Source organism: Silurus meridionalis, chromosome 15 (assembly GCF_014805685.1).
Source record: "Silurus meridionalis isolate SWU-2019-XX chromosome 15, ASM1480568v1, whole genome shotgun sequence".
Lineage (NCBI taxonomy): Eukaryota > Metazoa > Chordata > Actinopteri > Siluriformes > Siluridae > Silurus > Silurus meridionalis.
The window spans coordinates 16,829,648-16,847,716 of NC_060898.1; the positions used below are offsets into that span (position 1 = coordinate 16,829,648).

At 38.5% G+C, this 18,069-nt stretch overlaps 1 protein-coding gene across 2 annotated transcripts in view; it reads left to right on the top strand.

The window, feature by feature from the left end:
• ddx10 (DEAD (Asp-Glu-Ala-Asp) box polypeptide 10) overlaps positions 1-9,629 on the top strand; it is a 35,604-nt gene extending 25,975 nt beyond the window's left edge. The window contains exons 17-18 of one of the 2 annotated variants that reach the window (XM_046868255.1): positions 4,124-4,293; positions 9,192-9,629. In XM_046868255.1, the coding sequence (XP_046724211.1) occupies positions 4,124-4,293; positions 9,192-9,390 (369 nt within the window). In that variant the 3' untranslated portion in view covers positions 9,391-9,629. The remainder of the gene's footprint in view (positions 1-4,123; positions 4,294-9,191) is intronic. The other variant, XM_046868256.1, reaches the window with a different exon arrangement.
• Positions 9,630-18,069: the final 8,440 nt, after the last annotated feature.

Consider the following 18,069-nt stretch of genomic DNA (forward strand, 5'->3'; position numbering starts at 1 on the left):
ACCCGTTTAGTGGAATTATGACCCAAAAGTTATATTTTGGTCTCATCTGACCACATGACTTTCTCCCATGACTCCTTTGGATCATCCAAATGGTCATTGGCAAACTTAAGACGTGCCTGGACATGTGCTGGTTTAAGCAGGGGAACCTTCTGTGCCATGCATGATTTCAAACCATGACGTCTTAGTGTATTACCAACAGTAACCTTGGAAACGGTGGTCCCAGCTCTTTTCAGGTCATTGACCAGCTCCTCCCATGTAGTTCTGGGCTGATTTCTCAGCTTTCTTAGGATCATTGAGACCCCACGAGGTGAGATCTTGCATGAAGCCCCAGTCTGAGGGAGATTGCCAGTCATATTTAGCTTTTTCCATTTTTTAATGATTGCTCCAACAGTGGACCTTTTTTCACCAAGCTGCTTGCCTATTTCCCCATAGCCCTTTCCAGCCTTGTGGAGGTGTACAATTTTGTCTCTAGTGTCTTTGGACAGCTCTTTGGTCTTGGCCATGTTAGTAGTTGGATTCTTACTGATTGTATGGGGTGGACAGGTGTCTTTATGCAGCTAACGACCTCAAACAGGTGCATCTAATTTAGGATAATAAATGTAGTGGAGGTGGACATTTTAAAGGCAGACTAACAGGTCTTTGAGGGTCAGAATTCTAGCTGATAGACAGGTTTTCAAATACTTATTTGCAGCTGTATCATACAAATAAATAGTTTAAAAATCATATATTGTGATTTCTGGATTTTTTTATTTTTTTAGATTATGTCTCTCACAGTGGACATGCACCTACGATGACAATTTCAGACCCCTCCATGATTTCTAAGTGGGAGAACTTGCAAAATAGCAGGGTGTTCAAATACTTATTTTCCTCACTGTATATAATATAAAATATTATATATAAAATTATTTATTTATATATATATATATATATATATATATATATATATATATATATATATATATATATATATATATATACACACACAGTACAGACCAAAAGTTTGGACACACCTTCTCATTCAAAGAGTTTTCTTTATTTTCATGACTATGAAAATTGTAGATTCACACTAAAGGGATCAAAACTATGAATTAACACATGTGGAATTATATATGGAATTATATACATAAAAAAGTGTGAAACAACTGAAAAATGTCATATTGTAGGTTTTTCAAAGTAGCCACCTTTTGCTTTGATTACTGCTTTGCACACTCTTGGCATTCTCTTGATGAGCTTCAAGAGGTAGTCACCTGAAATGGTCTTCCAACAGTCTTGAAGGAGTTCCCCGAGAGATGCTTGGCACTTGTCGGCCCTTTTGCCTTCACTCTGCGGTCCAGCTCACCCCTAAACCATCTCGATTGGGTTCAGGTCCGGTGACTGTGGAGGCCAGGTCATCTGGCGCAGCACCCCATCACTCTCCTTCTTGGTCAAATAGCCCTTGATGCCTTCAGTGTGACTCTACAATTTTCATAGTCATGAAAATAAAGAAAACTCTTTGAATGAGAAGGTGTGTCCAAACCTTTGGTCTGTACTGTGTATATGTATATATATATATATATATATATATATATATATATATATATATATATATATATATATAATATCATAACGAAATGAATGCAATTTAAATAAAAATGTCTATTCAGAAAGAGGCAGAGAGGGGATTGGAAAGATGGCCAGCCACTATAGATGCTTTTTTGGAAAGACACTGAGAGAGAGAGCGGGATAGAGAGAGAGAGAGATGGGTAGATAGGGAGGTGGGCAGAGACACAGGCATATAGAGTAAGTGACAGACAGGTAAAAGAAAGAGAGCTAGAGAAACTACAAGAGTTAGGCTGACAGGAATAGAGAAACAGGTAGAGAGAGAGAGATGGGCAGAGAAAGTCAATGAGATAGGGGAAAAGAAAAGAAAGCCAGAGACTAAAAGAAAGTAAAAAGGAAATCAGAGAGAGACAAAGACTGAGAAAGAGAACCCAATAACATTTACATTTACATTTGCAGGATTTAGCAGACGTCCTTATAAGAGGAAGACGAAGATAGACTTAGGGATATAGAGTAAGGCAGGAATAATACACTGGTTTAATGATTATTATAAAATGCTGTTCCAGTATTGCTGCTTTTGCCATGTGATTTATGTCAATTTATTTATGATTGTGATGTGAGGAGTTAATTAGAGCCATCAGCCATGCTGTCATTGTGGAAATGATGAACGTGCAGGATAACTTTTGCTTGTTAATCCAGGTTTGGTAATATTTTTATTTTTTATTTTTTACAAAAGTTTGTTACACTAAATGTGACCTGCAAAGATGAGACTCTTGAAATCCAGGAGATCAATACTGAAAATTCTGACATGGCTCTGATGAGGCCATAAAATACAAAATGGTTACCTTTTTTTCCTTCCCTTTCATTCAGTTATTCATGTTCCGACACCGGCTGTGTGGTGCAATTGCTTTTGGACTTGTGTATGTGCGTACATGACGTTTATACACACAAGAACCGATGAGATGTGCTCTCCGGGATAGATGACATGAATTTCAAGTAGTTGCAAGCTGAAGATGTTTTTAGGAAATGATTTCCTGGGCTGAAGTGATGCTGTGGATTTTGGGGAGGGTGAGATTGAGGAGTTATTTAAAGCAGGGAGCAAGTGATGAATGTGTAAATGAGAACGCGTTCGGTGTCGTGACGGGTGAGGCGGGCGTCTAGGCCGAGTTCAGCAGGTAAAAAAAAGACCACGCTGCATGCTCACCTAATGCATTCTAATCACACCTTACTAACAGTAAGTGTGCAGCCATTTATATCCTGAGTTATTGGCTGGGTTTTTTATTTTTTTTGTCATATTGTGCTTTGTTTGCGCTTCCTAGCCAATCCCTTTCTCACACTCCTCCTGCTTTGTCTCTCATCAGTCATTTCAAATCATCAGAGCTTTGCACATGTGGACCGAGTTTTGAAACCACAAGTGTGTCAGCAGAATTTGTAATGAATCTTGCACACAGCGCAGGATCTCTCTCTCTCTCTCTCTCTCTCTCTCTCTCTCTCTCTCTCTCTCTCTCTCTCTCTCTCTCTCTCTCAATCCCTCAATATGCACAAATCTACATCCAAACATCCAGGGACGAAAAATAAGTTTTTAAATTAGCGAGATTTTTGCACTATATTAATATTCTGATTGTTGATCATGATCACAGCAGCCTTATCTTTCTCACCTTGAAAAAAGTAAGGGATTAAACATGACGCAGTGTTGTTATTTCAAATAAAACCAATAGGTCCAATTACACCATGTCTGAAAGTCTTTTGTTACTTCTAATCTGCTAATAATCTGCCATCAGATACATACATTCATTTGTAATTTAGTAAAAAAAAAAAAAAAAAAAACAAGGCACATATTTTTAAGCAAGCTGGCATCGCTTTCAGTGTTAGGAACCCTAAGTCTCCTCCAAATGCACTATGTGGACAAAAAGTATGGCTGGTTTTTTTTTTTTTAACCTTTTATTTTTTTCTTTTCTCCAAAAGTTACACAAAGACACACATAATTGCATAGACTTTCACTTGATGCATTCAGGAGCACTACAAGTCCCAAACTGGTTCTAGTATGACAATGGACCTGTGCACAAAAAGAGCTTTTTAAAGATATGGTTACTGTAGCGCTATAAAGCTCTGACCTCAACCCTACTAAACACTTTTGGGATGAATTGGCTCTCTGACTGCACCACAGGCCTCCTCACCCTACTGTTTATCAGTACCTGATTGTCCACACAACTTTGTCCATATAGTGTACTGTAATTGTAGCTGGGCCGTTTCCTTATATTGAGTTTCATATTAATTTCATGTGATTTTGCGCAGTTAAAAGCGAATGTGTAAAGATTAAATGGGCCAGAAAATTAAACAGGGAACTTGTTAAGCAGCATCATTTAATGAGACTCTTCACACTACTCAAGTTCACCAACTATGGAGAAGCAGGTCTAGGTTTTCTCCTGATCACTTTAAACAGATAAAAAGAGTCATGTCTAGCACACCATGCTGCATTTGCCTGAGATGTATCTCAAGACTCGTATATCTTGTATCTTGTATGTTTTTTCCTCACAATGATGCTGCAGATATAGATATAAATGATGTCTTTTGTTTTAAACAGGAGAAGGAGAAGAAAAAGAAGGCTGCCATTGGGGATGGGGATGAAGATGAAGATGATGATGAGGAGGAAGTGGTGGCGTACCTGTCAGGCGCTGATGATGAAGAGTTTGACCCCAGCACACTCCCCGACCCTGACAAAGTGTGCAATTCTGAGGATGAAGAGGATAAAAGGTAAGGATCTTATAAAAAGCTTAAAATTAAAGATTTTCATATTGCTTATTGCTTCATATTTCTTTTTCTCAGTGTAAAACCTGCACATCATTGCAGTGCTGCTGTGCTTTTTTTTCTCCTTCTTTTCCTCATGCAGGGCTTCTCTTTATTGCTTCCTGTCTTTAAATTCTATCGACAATCTACATGGATTTCTACAGCCTCATAAGGATTACAATTCAGTTTAATTGAATTGTCTGGCACTTTAAACAATATCCATTGTCACAAGCCTTACAGACATCCGATTTCCATAATTAAAACTAAGAATAGAAGTCCTAAGTTGAGTGTGAGACAGGTTTTTAGGAAGTGCAAGTCGACAGAGTGAGATTCTTCACTGCAGCACAAAGAAGGGTGTTGGACATAAACTGTGGAGTGATTTGTATGTCGCAGTCAAAAGAAAGCAATTTAGGAGCCAAATGGCTGCACTGAACCTCTAAACTGCAAGTTTTGTCATCTTTAATGAACCCATAACTTTTTCCCTTTACCATTGTGCCTTATTGTTAAAAGTTTGCATCCCCTGTTGTTTTTGGCTAAGAGGGAAAAGAAAAATGCTGCTCTATTGTACAATTTATCAGCAAAAAAAAAGCACAAAAGGGCTCGTTAAATTGGTTGATGTGGATAAACATCAAGTGAGCGAATATCTTCTGGAAGGAACGTGTGTAATTTTCACCACCAGTTCCACAGACTTGTAGAATCGAGGCAAAGACAATTTATGTTGATTTTGTCACCTCATCTTCATCACCCATAACACAAAATACGCCTTTGACTCAGTAGTACCTTCTATGTACTATGCAGTCTCTTTATTGATGAACAGCCTGCAAGATATTTTTAAGATGAAACCTCAAAAATGGCAGAAAGTGCACCATAGTCAGTAAAACGTGATCCTCAATTCAAGGCAATTATGCTAACCACTAGGCTAACCAATTCCACAATCATCTGCACTTAGTTCATGCAGGAAAACAAAATCATAGCATTGCTCAACAATCCAGTTGCCTTTTTCCTTCTTCTTTCCTCTACAGTGTGGATATATCAAGTGCTTGTTTTTCTGCCTTGTTACTTTTGTGTAATGTGCTGAGACATACAGTAAATCAGAAGCATTCCATACCAAAGCGAAGCAGAACATCGAATCATAAGCCTCTAATTATCTCAAAATAAAAAATTGATTCTTGTTGTATTTAATTACTGCAGAGACCCTTGCCGAGTCTGTTGGTTCCACACTTTGATTAGGTTTGCAGCACAGTCACTTCTGTGCCCATCAGCCTCAGACTGCACTGCATAATTGCTTCTCAGAAGCAGTTATTCCCTTATAGATGAACAAGATTCATTTATTATTGGCGCTGTAACGCATTGATCCCTGTGCTGGCGGTGGACTGTCTATAAAATGTGTAATTACATTCAGATTTAAAGCAGGAGATCCAGTGAGGGAGGCAGTACATCTGAAAAATACTGTATACAAGCAGGGTCGTGCGCTTTGTTCAAATTTGTTCTCCTTATTTTTAATGCATGTGAAATTTAAACTTTGGATCACTTGGACGAGACCAGATTTAGAGCTGTGCAGCTGAACGACTCCATCATTTTGCTTACTAGATAAACAAAAGTCTATTGATTTTAAAAAGCTTTTGACACGGCAGTCGGCTCTCTGCTCCGCATGTCTCCGCTTCATGTATAAAAGGTCAGAATTTCCTGCTCAGCACAGCTTTTCATACTGCAGGTGAAAAAACGCTCACATCTCTCTTGTCAAATACTGGTTTAAGCTTCATGTAGCAACAAATCCAAAGACATGGGCATGCTCTCAGCTGTTTGTCCTCGCGCAAGCATGGAGCAGCTTTTTGACCATGAATAGGAGACTAGCAGTTTTTGGCACCATTTGCACACCTCATGATAACATAGCACATCACATGTGGCTCTTCATACATTACTGGTAATCACGCCATCATTTCACATCTAATGCTGATTTGTGAAATGTGTGCAAAACTGCTAAAGATGTTCAACAATTAAGTTAGAATCAAAAACAAGAATTTAGCATCACTGATGTCCTATTAATGATCTGATGAGTACTTTTTATTGCTAAAAAATCCTTCATGGTCTCACTACCAGGTGCTTAAACATCCTGCAAGCTGCTCCATCACAAGGCAATTAGAAAAATCTCAAACATCTATTAATCAATTTATTGAAGTAATAAGGAAGCTGGAAAATAACATCCACCAGCTGTAATTAGCCGCAGACAAAGCATGCCCTTTTTTTTTTCTTTTCTTTTCTTTTTTTTTTTTTTTTGGGATGGATGGATTTTAACATCATCTCACTACACTGCCTTTTCTCTCTGTTCAGAAAATTACATGAGCCTTAGAAAACAAATCTGACAGTAAAAAAAAACCTAACTTAGTTTTTCATTACTCTTTTTTTTATCTTTTATATTATTTTCTTTAATTATCTATTCATTTTATTTATATTCTTATTTTATTTATTCCTTTTCTCAGTCTGTCCTTCCTACATTTCCCCCTCTTCAGTTTATTATTTTTTCTGCTGTTCTTTCATCCCTTTTATTTTCTTCCTTATTACCTTTACTTCTCTTTTTTTCCCTTTCTTTCCTTTAATTTTTCCTTTCACTTTTCTTTGTTTCTGAAATGTTCCTCTTTTCCCATTCCATTCTTTCCTTCCTCCACTTCTTTCTTCCCTCCTCTTCATATTCCTCTTGTGTTGTTCTGTTTCTCTGGGTTTCCTATTGTGAATCTATTCATTAATTAATTCACTCATTCATCTTCAGTAAGCTCTTTATCCTGGTCAGAATAACAGTGGATCCAGTTTTCTGCACTTCTCTTCACTGGTGTGTATTAGATATTGAGGCAGGTGATCTGGGCTACGCTCCATGCCTCAGAGAGCAGCTCTGACTCTGATTAATGCCCGTTGGCTGGCTGTTTACTGCATGGCTACACTTGCCGAATGCAGGAGAGGCTTTTGGCGCTGTAAATCTGAGCAACACGCTCTCTGCCTCCCCTTTCACAATCCAGCTTCAACTCGGGGAGCAGGCGCTGTCGCGTTACGCCTGGGCCCAGCGCCAGGTCCTGCACTACAGCCCTGGCTCATTGATGTGTGCTACCTGTTCTCTCTGCTCGCTCTACTGCTCTCACACACCACCTGTCAGTGACTGCATTCTCCTGGCTCCACTCCATATCCTCCCACCTCTGGCGCGGAGCTGCTTTATCCCCTGTCTACCTGCATTACTCGCATCTTAAAATATATTGTTTCGAGCTTCAGCCTGTTCTTTTGCGGATGGCTCCGTCGATGCCTCTTGTTCAGAGCGGCGCAGAGCCAGTGCTTCCTGTCCATATTGATATTCAGCAGCGTGTCTCGGTGCTGTTAGGAACTGGCCAGTGATTTATGGGAGTGAGTGGAAGTCGACATGCCTTAAAAGGCTAATGATGTGTGCTTGCTGACTGTTAAACAGATTGAATGACATTTAATGCCCTTTCATGCAAGTCTCGGGGCCTGCACGGTTGTATGTTAGAACGCACATTCTGTATGAGAGAATCAGCCACTGTGAAGCTTCAACCATGTTTACATGCAGTATAGTATGTCAGTAATCCACTTTTCTTTTACTGGACTAAACTACCGGATCAAAATATAGATGGAAAAAGTTCAAATTCACACATCACTATTGAGTAAACAGACTAAAATTCATTTTCTTTACATCTAATATTAATAAGGATCATTTGTTTTGAGATTTGTTAAACAGAAGAACAGAAGAAGAGTGTTGCAGGACACAATTGTTTCCTTTCACTTAGAATTTAATAAATGTTCCTCATTTAGCGTATGCTTTACTGAGGTTTGATATAATTTGAGATTTGTTGATGGCAAATTCTAATGAAAATCACCAAAACGTCATTTAAATCAAATTAAATATGCAAATTTTTTATTATTAAGTTATTTGTTTATTTCTGAATAGCTTCGTGGTCTAAGTTTTATTAATGTGCATATGATCAATGATTGTGTGTTAATGAGGGTTTAAAGATGTCAAATTATTAATAAAGTGTTTCAGACAAAACCAGACAAATGATTAAAAAAAAAAACACAAAAATAATGTGTGGGTTTAAAGAATTTTTATTTTTTGTAAAGCATCACATGAATAACATATGTTTACCACTTTGCAATTCATCATCAACTGTAGTATTGGAAAGGTTTTTTTTCCCTCTATTTTGGTTTATTTATGTGAGCTGTGAGTGAAAAGCCATTAATAATGAATTATAATTTATGTGGTGTTATGGCCTGCGGTTTATGGAGGTTCATATTTTTCTCTGCATGAAGATATTTAGGGGCAGGCAAACACCATAAATAAGAAGAGACGAAATAAAAAAAAGTGAAATGACGCAACAAAAAAAAAAGCCATTATTTGCCTTGGCTTCATGCTAATGCTTCATTATGAAATAGTGAAACAATGATTGAGGGGCGTTTAGATAAGAGGCTTAAATAATTCAGCAGCAGGCCTAGTTGAGCTCATTTAGTGGGATGATGCACGGGTGTGCTCATGCATGCACGTCCCTCATCACACAGGAGCTGGCAAGCTGTTTAATGTCATCAGGAGTGGCGAGGGATTGCTTACGGCAGAGCTTTGAGGAAATTACAGATATGCGATTCGAGTTCATGCTGCTCACACGGCCTGAAGGAGCCTGCGGAGAGAACCTAATTTGATCCGATAAGAAAACACACACAGCTTTTACAGGATCTTATAAGAGACATGGCGCAACCCCACCCCGCCAAACATGTTGATTGGGGTTGCTGTGCTAAATACTACACCAGCTGTTCATTAGAGACTGCTCTGTTCCCTGCAGGACCATGTTAATCTTTTATATTTGCCTTTTGTAAAGCAGTGATGGCTCCGAGTGTGCAGCCAGGAAGAGGGGCCACAGCGGTAGTGAAGATGATGATGATGATGATGATGGACACTGGGGAACAGGGAGGAAAAAGGCCAAGCGGAACAGCTTCGAGCCCGAGCCTCTGGACACCGGTCTCTCACTGGCTGAGGATGAAGAGTTGGTGCTTCATTTGCTGGGAGGCATGAGTTAGTTCCTTATTCAGTATTATGTGATAAGGACCACAGCCTTCCTCATGTTATGAACTGTAATTCTGCAATGTTTCTCTCATGCATTTATACTTTGTTGGGTTAGATTGTTTGTTTTGTGAATAAATAAAATGAGTCATGACCAAATTTTTTTTTAGATCTAATTGAAATTTGCTGAACCGTCCTTCACTATCTCTGTATAACAGCTAGTCTTTGTCCACCAGAGATAAAAGTCGAAATTGAACTCTCATGTGGATTTGTGTGATCTATCAAGTGTCAGTGGGATTCACAGATAAACGCACTGCTGATGGCAATCTTGCAGCCCCTGGAATATTAAAGCCTTGATTGCTTTTTTAGGTCAATATTGGTCTCGTGAGCACAAGCGGCATGAATATTTGCTGAGTTTTGTTAAATTTGCACATATTTAACCAGAACAGCTTCTCTTCGTATGTAAAGCAGGAGGGGATATGTTAAGAATAAAAGAATGGGGCAAGTTTTATTCTTCTCAAATACAGCCTATACTTTTATGTTCATACAAATGACTGTAGCTGCTACTACAGAACACATCAAAATAAGCCTGAGATTTTGTCTAGCAGCTGCTGTTTTTGACCAAACAGAATGGAGCATTCATGAGTCCGTATGAGAAGCATGCAGCTATGGCACAATGCAAAAGGTAATCTACCATCAAGCGGCAATCAAAACGAGTTCAAAACAGAGCAAGCGCTCGACCCTGATTGGTGGCTTATCCGCTCATAATTAAAAAGGAACAACAATTTTGCAAAATGCAGTTGCGTAAAAAGTAAGATATTTAAGTTTGAAATGTATTGAAGTAAAAGTCTCCCCAAATGGAAATTCCTCAGTAAAATACAGATACGTGAAAAAGCTACTTAACTACAATACCAAATTACATTTACTTCATTACTGTCCACCAGTGATTTAAAAGGAATTTTGAGCAAATTAGGCATATTTGTGGAGGACACGTTCTTGTCAATGCCAGGGGTGCCAACGTGGTGAAGATATGATTTGTGACTTTGGCTAGCGTAGCTACAGTTAAGCAGTGTGCAATGAAGTGTATAACTATATCACACACGCTGCACAAATCAGGCAGAATTATTTCAGGTTATTTTCTGCTTCATATCCAATGTTTGTAAGGTTAGACTCTGGATCTGCCATGACCCAGACCAGGACAAAGTCTTTCCTGGTTTTGACCAATCAGAAATCAAGCACTCACGCCTCTGTTTAAACAGCATGCAGCTATGCCACTATGCAACAGGTAATCTTATTAAATTTTCACTTTGTCAAATTGAACGGTATTTAAAAGCAAACAAATTAGTAAAAAAAAAAACCTAGGCATGTTTGTGGAGGATACATTCCTATAAATGCCAGGGGTGATTCTGCTCAGGTGATGTTTTATATCCTGACCAATCAGGTCACAGTGTAGAGGTTAATTGAGAAAATTAAAGACTGATGATAAAGTACTGCTGGAAAATGCTTATTGATGTGCAGATATGAGGTTTGAGATTCCATTACTTTTATTGCAGTCTTGCAGTGAAACAACAAAAATTATATTTTTTATAATATTTACGTTATTAAATGCCACCTCTTACTTTAAATGCATATAGCTGTGTGTAGTCACATAACCAAATCTACTGCAAAGGCAAACAATCCTCATCATCAAGTTTATTACTGATAATAAACCTACTATTTAAAGCTAGGCTGCTGAAAGTAGCTGTATAGACTGTTTTGGTTTGTGTGCATGTTGTTACCTGGGTGTATCCCAGGATATCCGAAATTGTGTTCAAAATTCCTGTGCTGTTTTTTCCCCTTAGTGGTCTGTAGGGCCACACTCATTAAGACACAAGACAAGTTCACCAAGCCCTGTTTGTATTTCATTTTCATTGTACTCCTAATTTCAACTTTGCTGAATGTTTATTATAAGTTTGGTGTACTTTCAACTTTTAATATTCTGCGCTGGGATGGAAAAAAAAAAAACACATTTAAGTACCATCTGTATCTTCTTGTGTTTTGACTGCTCTCGTTATTTTTTTATGCACAACATTGTGCATCTGTCCGATCTCAGGCCCCTTCCATTTGGCATGCACGGGCTTCATTTCCCCCATTCTGCTTGCTGAGTTTAAATAGAAATGTCTAGAAGGGAAAAAATGGCTTGTTATTCTGCATCAAAGCACAAAGGCCATCTGCTGAAGTATTTGTTGATCAGCATTCACCCAGCTCATCTCTGGAGGGTTTGTTCTTTGGCTCTTTGAGAAGAATTGACTCTCTGCCATGGTTTAACACACGCGAGACTTTTGAAGTAGCAGACACGTGAGTCGTAGGATTTGTGCCACGGAGGACTTTATTAGAATTTGTCTTAGTTGTGTCTTTTTGATTACCGCGTCTTGTTAAAATACGCCATGGCTCTTTGTTTGTCGTGTCAGTTTGGGGTGCTAATTTCTGCTCATTATCCAGCCAGGCCAGAATCTGTAATGGGGCAGATGGTCTTGCGAAATAGCAAGACGAAACACGGTTGCCAAATAGTTTTATCTCGACTCAAAAGCGATTTGTTGACACAGTAGATAAGGAAAGTAAGATTCATACGATCCTGCATGTGAAAGTTGTTGACGTGGCCGGCACGTGTTGATGAATTATGTCTTTTTTTTTGCAGCTGCACGTCCATCGCATCCTGCCTGGAGAGCTGTTTCCTCCCGCTTTCTATGCTTTAATAAACCATTTCGGCTCAGAAAGACATGAAAAGGTTCAATTCCGTGCCCGGGCCATTTCTGAATAACAATAGAGCAGAAGCACAATGGGAAGACGATCGTTAGAGCTAATGCGCAGATCATAGGCGCTCTCTCATAGATTGAAAACGCAATGCTTGCTGCATGTAAATTCCAGCCTCCTAGGCCGCAGGAGCATTGCATTTATATATTTATTATTTTTTAAAGAAGAGACTGACCACCACAGTTAAAAAAAAAAAAAAAAAAAAAAGGCTGGAGTGTGGAATGATCTGATTTTCATGCATGCTTTTTATTGCATAGTGCAAAGCTGTTCTACACAGGATTGGATTTGTGCCTTGGCATAGGATACACCATTTATTGACGTAGGTAATTACAGTATATGGATCCATGCCCATGCCTCCTGGGAGAGAAGATGTGCTTGCTTGTCACAGTCCAATGGGCCAACACGGATTTATCGTATTTGGATCCTCTCCCTCGGTGACTCACTCGCAAGGTGTGAGAGCAGCTCCTAAAACCGAGGGGCTTTGTGAACGTCTGCGTTAACGAGTTGGCCTGGGGGAGGCTTTGTGTTTTATTCACTCCTCACTTCTATGCGTCGCGTATGGGTTTTTTCTTTAGGCTCGCAAAGATGCATTGAATTGTGTTAAATAACTAGTGTTCAAGTTTAAACAGAAATGTCATGCAGTTTTCCACTTCACCCTGAACACAGTTAAATCGTAAAGATATGATGCGTGTCTTCGACAAGCGTCACTACAGTTAAGCGGTGTGCAATTAGGTGTATAACTACACAATCACGCACGCACCTCAAATCATTGGGAATTATCTCAAGTATTATCCTTTTTTATAGAAATGGACAAAATGATTCTGTGAAGATCAAAAGAGCGGCATAAAATAGTTTTACATCCCATAACATGCAGGTTGTTTAATCAGCTACAGTAGAGTTGAGTGTGCACAGGGTGCATTTGTGTGTGTGCATTCCTTCTTTATTCCCACTGTTTATAGGGTTAGACTCTGGATCCACCATGAGCCAGATCAGGATAAAGTCCTTCCTGGAGATGAGTGAAAATTATTTGGTAGCTTCACTGATGCAAAACTGATAGCTATACTATAATGTTTGCTCACTTTTTCAGGAATGACTTCTGAATCTTCACTATAAAACTAAATAAGAACGTCAAGTCAAGTTTATTTGTATAGCACTTTTCACAACAGACATTGTCTCAAAGCAGCTTTACAGAAATCAACAGTTAAGGTGAATGGTGTGTGTTTATCCCTGATGAGCAGCCGTGGCGACTGTGGCAAGGAAAAACTCCCTTAGATGTTATGAGGAAGAAACCTTGAGAGGAACCAGACTCAAAAGAAACCCATCCTCATCTGGGTGTCATCAAGAGTTTGATCATAAATCTTGCAACAATACAGAACACTGGAGAGTGAGAACTAACATGAGTACTGGAGTATAAGATTATAATAAATGTAAATGTTCTTTCTACAGTCTTTGGTATAAAAGTAGGAGCTACTGAGCTCAACAGTTGTGATCATCACAGATCCAGCAACAGCTTCTCCATGCCAGAGCCTTTAAACACTCCAGGAGGTCCAATGTCAAAACTCCACACATGTAGCGGGATCCAATTGGCACTGTACGTCTCTAGATGGTTCAGGATGTTTGCGAGTTCGGCATCTACTTCTTTAAAGTCCATAATCTTCACGAGGTGGGACGTGACTGGAGCTAACCAAACCAAAGTCTGGTCTAAGGACAATTTTTGGACATAAATTAAAAATATATATTTTTTCACATATACAGGTTTTACAAAATCACCAAAACAATAGTAGAATGTAAATGTGGTTTTTAATATAAAGTTCTGAAAAAGAAAAACTGAAACTTCTGCCGAATACATTTAGTAAGAGAATTGTGTCCAAGTGACTAGAGGGTGAAATTGCTGGAGTTCAGTTTGCTGGTAAGCGCCGTCGGGCTTCAGGCTCGGACAGTTCTGGATTGACAGGACCCATTTGGCATGAGATAAGCTGATAAAATAAAGTGCAATCAGGAGTGTGTTAAAAGGGAGGGCTGCTACACAGCATGGAGCTTTATGCCATTATGTAGTCTTAGGCTAGATCTGACTTATTTTCTTACCTCTAGAAAAAGTTTCACAAATTGAATCTTATTTTTTTACTTCACTGTTTTTTAGGGTTTTTTTTAAACACTGTGGTACTTCTAGGGAATTCCTTGAATTATGTCACAGTTCTCTTACAGGGTAAAAAAAAAAACATTTCACATATAAGCACAAATCTTTTTGTGTTTATGTGAAAATCATGTGATGTAGATGTTTTTTATCATGTTGTACCCTGAAATCATACGTGAGATCAAGTGCACACAGTGTGTGAAACCACACGAAGAATACTTTTTATGAGCTAAGAGCCTTTGATACCAAGCATTGTACTTTTAGACCACAACAGAATTGTTCAAATGGTATATAATTAAACGTTTCATAAGGACTTTTGTCCCATTAGTAGAACCTTGCCCTATTATTCTTCTTTACATTGTGTGTTAGTGTGTATTTCTAGAACAAGGGCTTTTGAAGTGTGAGTGTGTGGCCACATGAAGCAAACAAATAAACAAGGTTCATTTTTATAGGGTGAGACTTCACACAATTTCCCAATGTGCTGTTGAAACCTCCTGCTGGCAAACATACTAGTCTTTTTTGACGACAATGAAGTTATGGGCTTGTTCTTTTCTAAAGTCGTTTCTTGCAATCTGATTTCGGAGCTTTGGTGAACACTAATCTTGTTCCTGGTGCGCTGTCTTCCTATCCAGTAAATCGGTCTACTCAATTCCAAAGCAGTGGTCCTGCAGAACTATCTCTTACCCTTGGTGTTTCTTTGCTTCCTTTTCTCTCTTCACACTGACTGTCACTGACACTAATGTGTGATAATGGTGTAGAATTAAATAGGGACTGCACACCGGCTGATTTTTCAATGCATACTGCTTCTACTGAAGGCTGCTGCAGATTTAAAAGAACCTGGGCCAAATACAGAGGCAAAGCTACATGCCAGGCAGGACAGGAACATGTCCCTGGAGGATGATGACTTAAATCCACATCGATCCACATGTGTCAAAATGCTGGAATAAATCTAATATTAATGAACACCTGAACAATATCTGAGAGAGGTCAATAAATGTTCATGTCACATTTAAGACTATAAAAAAAAAACAAAAGCAAAAACAAGAATCAGTGACCAGTAGCAAGTAGTTGAAAGGATGGCAAGAAGACCAGGAGTAATGTAAGATTTGCTCAGGTTAATTTTAGCCAGCAATGTGCAGCTGCTATTATTAATTTATTTTTTCTTTGGTAGAGATTTGCATTTTGCCACTGGTTTATTTAAGCTGTCTTGTTTTAGAGTTTATACAGCACGAGATGAAAGTTTTGCATGTTTACAAAAGTACTGTTTTACTAAGTAAAGCACAAAGCTGAGGGCTGTTACAAAGGTTTCCTCTAAAAACATGTCTTTTAATAAAAAAATAATAATACATTTTATAAATTTATAAATACATCGACCTAGCATAACTTTATGATGGGTGAAGTAAATAACAGATTCTCTTAATTATGGCACCTACTGGGTTAGTGGGTGGGATATATTAGGAGACAAGTGAACATTTTGTCCTCAAAGTTGATTTGCTAGAAGCAGGAAAAATGGGCAAGCGTAAGTATTGAGTGAGTTTGACGAGGGCCAAATTGTGATGTCTAGATGACGGTCAGAGCATCTCCAAAACTGCAGCTCTTTTGGGGTGTTACTGGTCTGTCATGGTCAGTATCTTTTAAAAATGGTCCAAGGAAGGAACGGTGGTGAGCTGGCAGCAGGGTCATTTACTGGCCAAGGCTCGTTGATGCAAGTGGGGGGTAAAGGCTGGTCCGTGTGGTCTGATCCAACAGACCAGCTGCTGTAGCTCAAATTGTTGAAGAAGTTAATGCTGTTAATGCTCAATGGGTCAGAACTGTTTTGTTATATATATATATATATATATATATATATATATATATATATATATATATACACACACATAAAAGTACTCAATGGGTCACTGTTTTGTTATATATATATATATATATATATATATATATATATATATATATATATATATATATATATATATATACACACGAAAAAGTACAATCTTTAGTATACTGCAAAGCAAAACACTTCCATCCTGGTCAGTAAGCTAAAAGTCCAAGCTTTACCTTTGACTGTGATACAGCACTGTGACTGGAGACTCCTTTGCACAATGAATGCACACATTTTATTTTAAGTCAGCCTTTGGAGTATATTCCTCTCTATTACCTTAGAAACCATAATGTATTCGTACAAGCTAATATGTAACCTTCTCAACACTCCGTCTGTGTAAACATCATGCATGAAAGGGTTTTGACTGACAAAAAGCCCAGAGGCTAAAATTGCTTGAGTGTTAGTTCTTTGTCTCATGCTGTCAGTCTTCAGGTTCTTCTGTTCTGGACTGAAAGGATACATTTGGCACAAAACCAGCTGCTGAAATAGAGCACATTTGGATGGGTTTAGGAGATGGGAGTGTCACTACATGGCAGTTGGCACTTTATGCCCTGTCACAGTGCCCAGTGGTAGCCCTGTTCCAGCTGATCGATTAGTTGGATAGGTGTATTAGAGCAGGGAAGCAACATAATTTGGAAAACAGTGGCAACATGGACAGGGCTGGCAATACCTGGTCTAGCCAGCCTCTTGCATTTATTTAAAAAGCCTTCAGCCATTGACAGCTTACAGTGAGAGCGCTAAAAAGGTATGGTGTGCAGTCACAGTGGGTCTGGTAATACTGTAACTTCTTCATAGAAATCTTCCATCAAGCTGATAGAACATGTGTTTTGACATAAGGTTTTATTTAGAAGACACTTCCTGACTGGCATAAATTCTAACATCACAATACCAATGATGTCAAAATGATTAAATGAATTTGAATATTTTATGACTTACCAACAATAATTGAGAAATGCCAATAAATGTTTGTGTCACTTTTCAGAATATAAATTAAAACATTCCAGGTTTTTGAGTTTCCTGAAAACATGCCTGTTAGGAGCTGTGAATATAAAATCCACTGGGTGTCAAAGTGTATGTGAAGTGCTGCTGTCCCCTTTTAGGGTGTGTGTGTGTGTGTGTGTGTGTGTTCCTGGGAAAGGCCCTTGAATCTAAACAAATGAAAGAAAGATAATGTTGGAAAGATTATGTTGGATGAAAAGCAAAAAAAAAAAGAAAAATAAATAAAAACCTGAATATAAAATGTCATAACTTTTTCAATATTTACAAGAGTTGTTTACATATGCAAGTGGTTTATACAGGTAGGTAAGAAGGTTCCCTTACTGTTGCATTTAGAGGAGTTAAGAGCATTTTCTACATTGCTTCTACTTTATTCCCTTTACAATGGAAAGTGACAAGTGGGAAGAGGGACAAGTGAAGAACTCTTAGATTTACCTGCTGTCTAAGAGGCTAGCTTTAAGAACTGCTTTTCAGAAAAGTCTTACTGTGGTTTCTTTAGCTTGCTGTATTTGAATACAAACTCGAAAAACCCACAAATACTTCATTAAACATTCACTAAAGCGCTGAATTGATGGTTTTATAACTGCCTAACCAGAGTGATAGCTCCGTTTGACCCATTACGACACGGAGACCTCGGGGTGATGAAATGACGTCAGTGCCTGAGTTCTGAGGTGATTGCGTGTGTGTGTGTGTGTGTGTGTGTGTTTGCGTGTGTGTGTGTGTGTGTGTGTGTGTGTGTGTGTGTGTGGGAGGGGGAAGAGACATGTTTGTATATCATGGTGGGATAGGAATGGTTAAAAAACATTTATTGGTAATTTAGCTTTAACATTTGTATTTTATTTGCGTTATGAATTATGCGAATGAAAAGTCCTCAAAAGGATAGTAATGTGTGTG